We start from the raw sequence: 12111 nt of genomic DNA, 5'->3' as shown, positions 1-12111 counted from the left end.
ATAGGCGTCCTCTGGTGGCCACTCTGGGAGAAACAGGCTTAGGAGGCCGGGGCCAGAGCTGGAAGACCAGGTTGGTAGTCCAGGTGGGTGGGTGGGTGATAGTGAGGGCTCTGGCCAGGCTGGGGTCCTGGAGGAGTGAGAAATGGTTGGATTCTAGATACAATTTAAAGGCAAAGCTGGCAGGGCACGGTGGCTCATGCCTGTGATCCCAGCACTTTGGCTGGCCAACATGGTGAAACCCTGTCTCTACTAAAAATACAAAAATTAGCTGGGTGTAGTGGGCGCCTGTAATCCAAGCTACTTGGGAGGCTGAGGCAGGAGAATCACTTGAACCTGGGAGGCGAAGGTTGCAGTGAGCCAAGATCATGCCATTGCAATCCAGCCTGGTGACAAGAGCGAAATTCCATCTCAAAAATAAAATAAAAATAAAAATTAAGGCAAAGCTGTTAAGATTTGCTGCTGGGTTGGTGTGGCCGCTGGGTTGATGTGATGGCCCGTGGTGGGAATAGGAATCCACATGACTTCTTTTTTTTTTTTTTTTTTTTTTTTTTTTTTGAGACAGGGTCTTGCTCTTTCGCCCAGCCCGGAGTGCAGTGGTGCAATCTCGGCTCACTGCAAGCTCTGCCTCCTGGGTTCACGCCATTCTCCTGCCTCAGCCCCCCGAGTAGCTGGGACTACAGGCGCCCGCCACTGCGCCCGGCTAATTTTTTGTATTTTTAGTAGAGACGGGGTTTCACCGTGTTAACCAGGATGGTCTCGATCTCCTGACCTCGTGATCCGCCCACCTCGGCCTCCCAAAGTGCTGGGATTACAGGCGTGAGCCACCGCGCCCGACCTTTTTTTTTTTTTTTTTTTTGAGACGGAGTCTCGCTCTGTCGCCCAGGCTGGAGTGCAGTGGCGCAATCTCGGCTCACTGCAAGCTCCGCCTCCCAGGTTCACGCCATTCTCCTGCCTCAGCCTCTCCGAGTAGCTGGGACTACAGGCGCCCGCCACCACGCCCGGCTAATTTTTTTGTATTTTTAGTAGAGACGGGATTTCACCGTGGTCTCGATCTCCTGACCTCGTGATCCGCCCGCCTCGGCCTCCCAAAGTGCTGGGATTACAAGCGTGAGCCACCGCGCCCGGCCACATGACTTCTTTTGGCCTCATCATCTGGAAGGACAAAGCTAACACACAGGGTGGGGCAGATTGGGGGGCTGATTAGGAGCTGGATTTCAAGTGTGTTATGTTTGAAGTGTCTGTGACATCTCTGCAAGGAGACATCTAAGAGGCAGTTGGCTTTCTGGGTCTACAGTTAGAGAAGGGATCCTGGCTGGATTTCTTTTTCTTCCTTCTTCTTTTTCTTTCCTTTTCTTTCTTTCTTTTCTTTTTTAGATGGGGTCTCACTCTGTTGCCACCCAGGCTTGAGTGCAGTGGCACAATCTCACTGCAATCTCTGTCTCTTGGGTTCAAGCGATTCTCCTGCCTCAACCTCTGAGTAGCTGAGATTACAGGTGCCCACCACCTTGCCTGGCTAATTTTTGTATTTTTAGTAGAGACGGGCTTTCACCATGTTGGCCAGGTCTCGAGCTCCTGACCTCAAATGATCCACCTATCTCCGCCTCCCAGCTGGGATTACAGGTGTAAGCCCCACCGCACCAGGCCTTTTTTTTTTTTTTTTTTTTTGAGACAGGGTCTCACTGTGTTACCCATGCTGGTGTGCAGTGGCATGACCATAGCTCACTGCCTTGGCTGGATTTTTATATTCAGGAGTCATCAGGAGTCTGTGTGATATTAAATTAGTAAAACCTGAAGCCCTGAGGGCCTGTGAATGCAGAGGCTTGAGGGAAGAACTCATGATCCTGGGACAGTGGCTGGCTCATTAATGAGTAATGCCAGGGCACTGATGTGGGTGTTTCAGAGAGCAGAGTCTGGGAAGAAGCAAGCAGGGCACCATCATAAAACCTGGAAGAGGTGAAACCCTGTCTCTACTAAAAATACAAAAAATTAGCCAGGTGTGGTGGTGCGCACCTGTAATCCCAGTTGCTTGGGGGCTGAGGCACAAGAATCCCTTGAACCAGGGAGGTGGAGGTTGCAGTGACCCAAGATCGTGGCACTGCACTCCAGCCTGGGTGATGAAGTGAGACTCTGTCTCAAAGAAAAAAAAAAAACCTAGAATAAGCTGGGCATGGTGGTTGTGGTGGTGGAGGAGGAGGAAGAGGAGAAGGAAGAAGAAGAAACCTGCAGCTGGGCTTGGTGGCTCATGCCTGTAATCCCAGCACTTTGGGAGGCAGAGGCGGGTGGATCACCTGAAGTCAAGAGTTCGAGACCAGCCTGGCCAACATGGTGAAACCCCGTCTCTACTAAAAATAAAAAAAAATTAGCTGAATGTGGTGGTGAGTGCCTGTAATCCCAGATACTTGGGAGGCTGAGGCAGGAGAATTGCTTGGGCCTGGGAGGCAGAGGTTGCAGTGAGCAGAAATCACACCATTGCACTCCAGGCTGGGCAACAGAGAGACTCCGTCTCAAAAAAAAAAAAAAAAACCTGCAAGAACTCCCAAATTTTACTTAGGACAATGGATAATGTCTGGCAGGAGAAATCAGACTAACAACGTTTGAGTAAAAATCACTAGCAATTTATTGAGCACCTACTGTATACCAAATGCTTTAATGCCATTCTTTCATCCTCATGACAACGCAATGAGGTAGTCAGTCACATCTTCACTTGAAGGAAAGAATTCAGGCAGGACACTGATGGAGACCTCTCAGGCAGTGGGGGTTGGGAAGTAGAGCTGGTGGTCAGGGCGGGCTGGTCCAAGAGTCTGGAAGAACTCCCGCCCCTAGCACAGCGCCAAACCCAGGCGGGCAGCGGGAGCTGGTCAAAAGTATAGGTGGACTTTACAAAGGCACACGAGGCTTGTGCAGACCGGGGACACCTGCCTGGGTGCCGTGCAGGGACCTGGTTCCCTGTCCTTAGGGGGCTGGGCTCTAAGATCTCAGGCCAGATTCTCCTCCTCCTCGCCAATAGGGCTGGGCAGCCAGGGTGGCGCCGGACCCCGGGGCCCGGGCATGGTCACGATGCTGAAGGGCTCGACAGGCCCAGGGAGGAGGGTAAGCGGTTCGTGACACGCAGGGGGCGGGGGCTCGGGCTCAGGCAGGCCGGGGTCGAGCAGCGAGTCCCCGCAGCTGCACTCCGGGGCCGCGCCTTCGGGGACAACCGCGCATGAGCAGCTGGCCCCAGTAGACGCCTCCGACACGCAGCTGTTCTTGCGGAGTAGGAAGGACAGGCGCCGGCCCAGCGGGCCTCCCGCGGCCATGCCCGCGCCCGCCGGCAGGAGGCGCTGCAGGAAGTCGCCAGGCGCCTCGCCCATCGGTCCATCCAAGCCGTCCAGCCGCTGGAACTGCATGTCTTCTTTGGCCAGCCTGCAGGACCGACAGTGGGCCAGCGCTGCGGCCTCGCCTCTTGTTGACAGAGCAGGGTCCCAGGCGTGCTGATTTCCCTGACCCTACCCACCGCTTTGTCCCACTTATCCCCAAAGACCTTAACTCCTAAACCCAGAGCCTGGCCTCACCCTGTGTTTGCACTTCAACTTGGATCTTCAACCTCAGTTGTGGCTCAGCCCCATTTCCTTTTTTATTTTTATTTTATTTTATTTTATTATTTTTTGAGACGGAGTCTCGTTCTGTTGCCCAGGCTGGAGTGCAGTGGCGCGATCTCGGCTCACCACAACCTTCGCCTCCCGAGTTCAAGTGATTCTCCTGTCTCAGCCTCCTGAGTACCTGAGACTACACATGCGTGCCACCACACCGGCTAATTTTTGTATTTTTAGTAGAGATGGGGTTTCACTATGTTGGCCAGGCTAGTCTCTAACCCCTGACCTCGTGATCTGCCCACCTTGGCCTCTCAAAGTGCTGGGATTACAGACGTGAGCCACCGCACCTGGCCTATTTTTATTTTTTGAAATGGAGTTTTACTCTTGTGGCCCAGGCTGGAGTGCAATGGCGCAATCTCGGCTCACTGCAACCTCTGCCTCCCAGGTTCAAGTGATTCTCCTGCCTCAGCCTCCCGATTAGCTGGGATTACAGGCGTGGGCCACCAAGCCCGGCCAATTTTGTATTTTTAGTAGAGACAGGGTTTCACTATGTTGGCCAGGCTGGTCTCGAACTCCTGACCTCAAGTGATCCACCTGCCTTGGCCTCCCAAAGTGCTGGGATTACAGGCGTAAGCCACCGCGACTGGCCTTTATTTTCATTTTTTAAGAGACAGGCTCTTGCTCTGTTGCCCGGGCCAGAGTGCAGTGGTGTCATTATGGCTCACTGCAGCCTTGAACTCCTCAGCTCAAGCAATCCTCCCACCTCAGCCTCCTGAATAGCTGGGACTACAGGCGTGCACCACCACGCTTGGCTAATTTTTTATTTTTAGTAGAGACAGGGGTCTCACTATGTTGCCCAGGCTCGTCTGAACTCCTGGGCTCACTCAGAGGATCCTCCTGCCTCAGCCTCCCAAAGTACTGGGATTACAGGCGTGAACCACTGCTCCTGGCCTCAGCCCTCACCTCCTTTGGAATCACCTCTGACCCATCTGATCCTCACTGACCTCAGCCCTTAGCTCTGTCCCCAGTCAGTGGCCCAGTCTCAGACCTTGACCTTGTCCCCTGACTCCTATCTTAGCTTCTGCCCTTATCACAGTCCTGAGACTTTAGCTCTTATCCCCATCTCTAGAATTGATTCCTCTTAACCTTTTCAATCAGATATGCCCCACAGAGCCATAAGCCCTGTCCCAAGCGGCCCTGCCCACCCAACTGGCTCACGTGATGTCAAAGGTGGAGCCCTGGAAGGAAGGCTGCCGCAGCTGGAAGACAGTAGCCGCTGTGTATGGGGCGCGAGCCTCGGCTGCATCCCAGTACAAGTCCTTCTCTAGCACAGCCAGGTCATCATACATCTCATCCACTGCCAGCATGGACACCTATGGGTGCAAACACACAGGGTAAAGTGGGGGCAGGGCAACCCTCCGGGGCCACAGGGTGGACCCCTTCAGGTGGGTGGGGACCACAGAGGGAAGGATGGTTGGGGCGAGACCTGGCAAGACTTGGCAGGGGTGGGACCAGAATCCTGTTGGGCACTCCGGGATGATCACCACCTGGAAGTCTCACCTGGAACCTGAGTCTCACCTGGAAGTTTCTATCGATCAGAAAGTTGGTCTCAAAGTCATCATCGTCCTCTCCGAAGGGGTTGATGAGCTGCTCAGCTACCTGAGAGGAGAAGGAGGAGTTAGGTGGAAACTTGGGAACCCCATGCCTGCCACACCCACGAAATTCCAGCCTGGATCACCCACCTACCTTGAGCCAGCCAGCATAGAAGAAGAACTGCAAGAGGGTGAAGATGGGCACACACAGGTCTAGGTCATGGTCTTTGTAACCCTGAGCCGGGTCCAGGAACTGGCGACCAATGAGGCAAGCCAGGAAGTAGCTGTACAGTGCGATCGTCACCACCTGGGCAGGGTGGGGCAGGGCTCAGGGGGGTCTTTGAGGGCCAAGGCTAGGATTGGGCATCATTATGATGGGGGTCTTAGCTAGCTCTCGGTTTCCCCTTGGAAACCAGGCATCAGGGCCACTGACACCGAATATAAAGAGGCACGATGGGGTTACCTGGGTGTAGACGAGGGGTACGCTAATCCAGTCATAGTGAAAAAGCATTCCACATTTGCCCCGAAAAACATTCAGCTCCTGGGGGTGGATACAGGTCATGAGGAGGCCTGAATGGTGAGCTCACACAGGGATATTAAGTGTAGGTACGTGGGATGGAGGTGGGTGGCCACCTGGTGGGAATTGGGAGTGTGCTTTGGGGGTTCCAGGGAGCATATTTTGTGGTGAGTGTGCACCTGGATGAGGGACCATGCACCCAGGGGCTGCCCCTCAAGGGCGTTGGAATCAGCCCCTTGGAGGTAAGAGTGCACCTGGTGAGGGTGTTTGAAATCGGCCTCGTGGGGGTGCTTGGAGGGCCGCCGTTAACACAGCTCCAGGGGTACAATTTCCCTGGTATTCTATACGAATGACTTCCTGGTTGGGCCCACCTCAAGCAGCAGCTTAAGGGCGCTGTTGTCGCGGATGCGGCCTTCGCGTCGGGCCTGCGCCGCCAGGTTGGAGAACCAGACGCAGGGCACCCAGTACTTGTTGTAGGACGAGTTCAGGTTTTCAAACTTCTTGCGCTCCTCGCGGGTCATAAACCCTGGAGGAAAGGGGTCAGGGATAGCTCGCCCCTTCCCCCGCTCCACCCGGTCCTTGCCCGGTCTCTGCCCTGCCTCTGGCCGAGTACTCACCAGCCTCCACCACGTGGTCTATGGTGGGGAAGCGCTTGAACACCGCAGTGCTGACGGAGCGCAGGATGAGCACGGCCGAGAGCCCTGCGTAGCGCATGAGTGTGCGCCGGTAGAGGCGGCCGCGGTCGTCGCGTCCGTGCACGGTGCCCGCCACCACGCACATGAGCGCGTCGGGCAGCGGCATGCATAGGTACTGGCTCCACCAGCGGTTCACCACCAGCGTCACATAAAAGCCTGCAGGGGAGCGGTGAATGGGGGCTCAGTGGGGACACCACGGCCAGAGGTTTGGGGGCCCAGGTTGTGGGAGAGGGGGCAACATAAGGTCTGCATCAGGGAAACCCGAGCGTGATGGCCAACCTGACCACTTTTGGGCTGGGAACTTGGGGGTCCAGCCCTGAGGTCAGAAAGGACAGTTGCCGGGCGTGGTGGCTCACGCCTGTAATCCCAGCTCCTTGGGAGGCCGAGGAGGGTTGATCATGAGGTCAGGAGTTTGAGACCAGCCTGACCAGCATGGTGAAACTCCGTCTCTACTAAAAATACAAAAATTAGCCGGGCGCGGTGGCTCACGCTTGTAATCCCAGCACTTTGGGAGGCCAAGGAGGGTGGATCATGAGGTCAGGAGTTTGAGACCAGCCTGACCAGCATGGTGAAACTCCGTCTCTACTAAAAATACAAAAATTAGCCGGGCGCGGTGGCTCACGCTTGTAATCCCAGCACTTTGGGAGGCCGAGGAGGGTGGATCATGAGGTCAGGAGTTTGAGACCAGCCTGACCAGCATGGTGAAACTCCGTCTCTACTAAAAATACAGAAATTAGCCGGGCGCGGTGGCTCACGCTTGTAATCCCAGCACTTTGGGAGGCCGAGGAGGGTGGATCATGAGGTCAGGAGTTTGAGACCAGCCTGACCAGCATGGTGAAACTCCGTCTCTACTAAAAATACAGAAATTAGCCGGGCGCGGTGGCTCACGCTTGTAATCCCAGCACTTTGGGAGGCCCAGGCGGGCGGATCACGAGGTCAGGAGATCGAGACCACGGTGAAACCCCGTCCGTACTAAAAAATGCAAAAAATTAGCCGGGCTTGGTGGCGGGCGCCTGTAGTCCCAGCTACTCGGAGAGGCTGAGGCAGGAGAATGGCGTGAACCCGGGAGGCGGAGCTTGCAGTGAGCCGAGATTGCGCCACTGCACTCCAGCCTGGGCGACAGAGCGAGACTCCGTCTCAAAAAAAAAAAAAAAAAAAAAACAAAACAAAACAAAAAAAACAAAAATTAGCTGGGCATGGTGGCGCACCTGTAGTCTCAGCTATTCGGGAGGCTGAGGCAGGAGAATCACTTGAACCCGGGAGGCAGAAGTTGCAGTGAGCTGAGATCGCACCATTGCACTCCAGCCTGGGCGACACAGCGAGACTCCATCTCAAAAAAAAAAAAAAAAAAAAAAAGGCAGAGCAGCCCTTTGGGTCACTGGCTACTTGGGAGTCACCTCAGATGTGACATTGGGATCCCAGTATGGGGATAGAGGCACAGAGCCCATGTTAGGGGCACATGGACAGACTGTTGCTTGCTGTGAAGGCATAGGGACCTAAAACAAGGGGAGAGGGGCCTGGTTGTGGGGGTGTACATCAGGGACACCTGGTCAGGCTTGTCACAATAGCCACACCCGGCCCCTGAGCCAAGAACTTCTGAAGGGGTTGGGGACAGGGTCTACATCAGGGAGCCTTGGGCAGGCCGGGGTCACATGTGGTCACTAGGGGTCCAGGACTTGTCAGAGAAATGCCCCCAGGCTGAAATTGACAGGATGGAGTCCCATGGGGTCCTTGGAGGGTTACGGGTTTGTCCCCCCTAGTAACACAACAGACACTGGTGAGAATCCCCAGGGTGACCGGGAATAAGCCTTGTGTGTGAGATGGAGTGTTCCTGGGGGCACCTCAGGGGGCACTGTGACCCCAGGTGACACCCCAGGTCTCAGAGTGTAGGGGCACATCTGGCATCTTCATGATATGGATCCAAAAATGGGGGGGCAGTGCTGTCGGGGTTGGATTTGGGGGAGGAGTCTCAGAGGGGCAGGAATGGGGGCTCCTCAAAAGGCATGAGTGGATATGGGTTTCTCAGGGACATGGGAACGGGGGACTTGGGGTTGGACCGCACCAAGCACGAAGGAGACAGGGATGAGGCTGGCATACTGGTCACAGTAAATCACAAGCTTCTCGAAGTAGCGCTTCTGCCCTTCGGTCAGCACAAAGCTGCGGGATAGAGATGAGGGGTCACAGGTCACAGGGGTGACTCCCTCCCCAGCTTCAGATCTCTCTTGCTGTGCCCCTCACCGTGGCTGGCTTCTTTTATAATAGCTGCCCCCAGCTGGGTGCTGTGGGTCACTCCTGTAATCCCAGCACTTTGGGAGGCCAAGGCAGGAGGATCACTTGAGGTCAGAAGTTTGAGACCAGCCTGGCCAACATGGTGAAACCCCGTCTCTACTAAAAATACAAAAAAATTAGCCAGGCATGGTGGCTGGCACCCATAATCCCAGCAACTCAGGAGGCTGAGGCAGGAGAATCGCTTGAACCCGGGAGGCAGAGGTTGCAGTGAGACGAGCTTATGCCACCGCACTCCAGCCTGGGTGACAGAGTGAGACTCCATCTCAATTCAAAAAATATAGATATAGATACTTGTATATATCTATATTTTTATATATAACATATTATATTATATATATGTGTATATATATTTATATTTATATATATATATATATATATATATATATAATAGCTGCCCCCCCCTTCCCTAGAACATGAGAACCCCGGGGCAGCCTCACCGGTAGGCAGCACTCAGCACCATGTAGAACCCGAGGAAGCAGAGCAGCTCTCGCCACAGGAGTTTGTAGATGCTCCCACGCCACAGCAGCAGCAGCTGCGAGAAGCCACCGAAGCGGGCGTTCGCCACTCGGGCTGTGTAGGTGACGGTCATTGTGGCCCCTGGCAGGTGTGGCCAAGGGAGAGTGGGTGGCCCGGGTGGGGGCCGCGGGTAGGGGGGGAGAGGTGCGGGGATAACTGAGCACAAGGATTCCACTCATGTTCCGGCCAGCCACCCCTTCAGTCCTGACGCTTGCCTGAGTTGCCTTCTCCTCCCAGCTTTACTCAGTCTAGTCCAGCCCCCAGTGCCCCTCCCTGACCTGCGTCTCAGGCTGTCCCCTTCCCTGGACTCCTGGCCGCAGGTTCTGGTACCTGCCGTCCCCCACGACCAAGACCCTTGAGTCCCTGCAGTCAGCTCCCGAGTCACCCTCTGCCCGATCCCCTTCACCTAGAGGCCACCTATAGCATCCCCCATTCCACAAGTCCCCAGTGCCTGAGTTTCTAGGTTCTCAAGGCTCCACCTCCCCCAAATTCTCTCAGCCCCTATTTCTGGCTCCCCCTTCTCCACTTCCCCAGCTCCCAGTCTTGACCCATTCCGCTCCCTGCACTCCCTCTGAAGCCCTGTCCCTAAGCCTCCAGGTCCCCTAGCCCCCCTGCCCCAGCCTGTGCACCTTCCGCTTAATGGCCCTGGCTCCCCCCACTCCCTTTTCCTCCCGGATCCGCCTTGACCTTTCGTCTCTCCATTCCCCTCCAGCCTTCCAAGCCCTCCACTCCCCGCCCCGGGAGGACTCCGGATGCATTCCTGCCCGCAGGTTCCCTCTTCCCTCAGGGCCCCCTATTTCCCCAAGCCTGGGCTCATCTCACCTGTGTTGAAGGTGGCTGGTGCAGGGACCCACAGGGACAGGGATGGAATGGGCGGGTGGCTTTGGTGTTGGGTGGGGCTGGGGAGTGGGCGTGCCCCCCTTTCCTGGTCCTCCTCCCTCGGCTGGGCTGCAGCTTCAGAACTTTGCTTGGAGTGCCACAAGTTTGTTACCTGGCACTGGGAGTGAAATCCGCCTTGTCCTCCCTTGCCCCTCCCTGTTCCCCTCCCAGTTGCTCACTGGCAGGTCCTAGGGATCTGGAACCCAGAGGTTGGGGGAGGAGGCAGGGACGGTCTTTTTCCCAGTCCCAGAAACACACACACTGCTCAGTGAGGCTGGATCACTCCACAGTCACCTGTAATCACCCAGTGTCACAGAGATGCACGCAGAAACACACATCATAGTCCCAGAAACAAATCTAGCTGCTCTTAAGACAGCCTTAGCCAGGCACGATGGCTCACGCTCGTAATTTTAGCACTTTGGGAGGCTTAGGTGGGAGGATCACTTGAGCCAGGAGTTCGAGACCAGCCTGGGCAATATAGTGAGATTCCCCATCTCTATTGAAAAAACAAAAAGACAGCCTCACATAACTATGGTGACCCAGAGGAGCAGTACACACTGTCACAGAACCTTCCAGAGTCACACAAGACACACCTACCTCGACGCCCCCTGCCCCCGTCACGCATATATAAGGCAGGTGGACCCTGACAGCCTAGGCTCTCCTCTCTCACACACACAGTGCTCCCAACGGTCTGAATTCCCTCATGATCACGCCATGTAACAAAGACACCCACACAACCAGCCAAGCGCCAGACCCCACCCAGACCTCAGAATGCCTTCACACACACAGTCATACACCACTGCAAGGAGGTTTTATTCCCGATCTCCCCTGTGCAAAGATGCACCCATGATCACACACCAAATGCAAAAACCCTTTCCTCAGTGCGGTGGCACACAATCCCAGGCTCAGAGCGGGGCCTGAGGTTCACCAATCTTGCAAAGACACACACAACAGCCAACCCTCTCTCAAGGGTCCCCTAGCTATCACCGCTGGTGAAACTCACCAGCATTTGTACACTAATATGTGAGGCCAACTCCCTTTCCAACACTCCCTCCCGGCGGCAGGCCCACACCCACACACACAGGTCTCAGATACTCTCAGTATTGCCACGAACACACAAGCTTGGGGACACAAAACCTTGTCCTGCATTTGGCATGGATTCTGGGCAGATGTTCATTCTTCAAAGACACACCTGTAAAGGGGACACTCCCAGCCTGGTACAAACAGTACCCGCTCCCCCTCCACTGCCCAGCCTGGAGGACATTAACACACAGATTGGTGTAGGAGGGGCGGAGGTTCAGGGGTCAAACCCTGGGATGGGCATCCTAGAGTGCTCAGGAGCCCCTCGTGCATTCTGCATAGCCCCGCCCGAGGTTCCAAGCCCAGCAGGCTGGGACGCCGTGTTCCCAGACTGGCAGATGTTCACCCTGCCCGGGGTAATTAGGAACCCGCCTGGGCTGGTCACCCTGTGACCCATGCCTTCGCTGTCCAGCTGCCGGACAGCCCATAAATGGGGGCAAGGGGGCAGCTGGGGCGGTGCCGTCAGCTGCGGAACCTGGCAAGGCGGTGGCAGGCTCCGTGCTGATGAGCTCAGTTCTCGATGAGCAGCCCCCACTCCCTAGGAAGTGTCCTTGCATTCACTGAAGCTTGCTCCTCCTTTTCATCCTCCCTCCCCCAGCTCACCCGCATCCCCACACACTTCCGACTGCTGAATTCCCGCAGGGGCTGGGGGCAGGCTTCCTGGGCTATTTGATTGGCTTACTAATTGTGACAACGAAAAATAACAAACATTTCTTGGGGTTTCCTGTCTGGTGCCGGTATAAACTCCTTGCGTGTTTCATCTCGTGGAATCCTTACAGGCATGCTAAGTTGGTCAGCTTACTATCCAAGTAGGGAAACTGAGGCTACAATGTCACATCTCATCTTGTTGGTAGCACAGCTGGGATTTGGATCTTGGCAGTTTGGCGCAGAGCCGGCTGTACCATCGTGTTTGTTTACACATGCCACCCCCACAGGCCCACACCTGCTTGTGCACACCCCAGGGAGTTAGA

The 12111-nt window shown here is 55.4% G+C and overlaps 1 protein-coding gene across 1 annotated transcript; it reads right to left on the bottom strand.

The window, feature by feature from the left end:
- Positions 1–2880: 2880 nt before the first annotated feature.
- On the bottom strand, positions 2881–9291 carry BEST2 (bestrophin 2). Its single transcript, XM_055236198.2, has 9 exons — positions 9103–9291; positions 8439–8533; positions 6299–6532; positions 6053–6207; positions 5628–5705; positions 5319–5471; positions 5151–5231; positions 4791–4945; positions 2881–3402 (listed from the first exon to the last, which is right to left on the bottom strand). Exons 1-9 carry the CDS (start codon positions 9252–9254, stop codon positions 2976–2978), a joined length of 1530 nt encoding a protein of 509 aa, XP_055092173.1. The 5' UTR covers positions 9255–9291; the 3' UTR covers positions 2881–2975.
- Between the last annotated feature and the right edge of the window lie 2820 nt (positions 9292–12111).

The sequence above is a fragment of the Symphalangus syndactylus genome, chromosome 13 (genome assembly GCF_028878055.3).
Source record: "Symphalangus syndactylus isolate Jambi chromosome 13, NHGRI_mSymSyn1-v2.1_pri, whole genome shotgun sequence".
NCBI classification, from domain to species: domain Eukaryota; kingdom Metazoa; phylum Chordata; class Mammalia; order Primates; family Hylobatidae; genus Symphalangus; species Symphalangus syndactylus.
The sequence above is the reverse complement of the archived record's forward strand: the minus strand, read 5'-3'. Positions and strand labels throughout refer to the sequence as shown.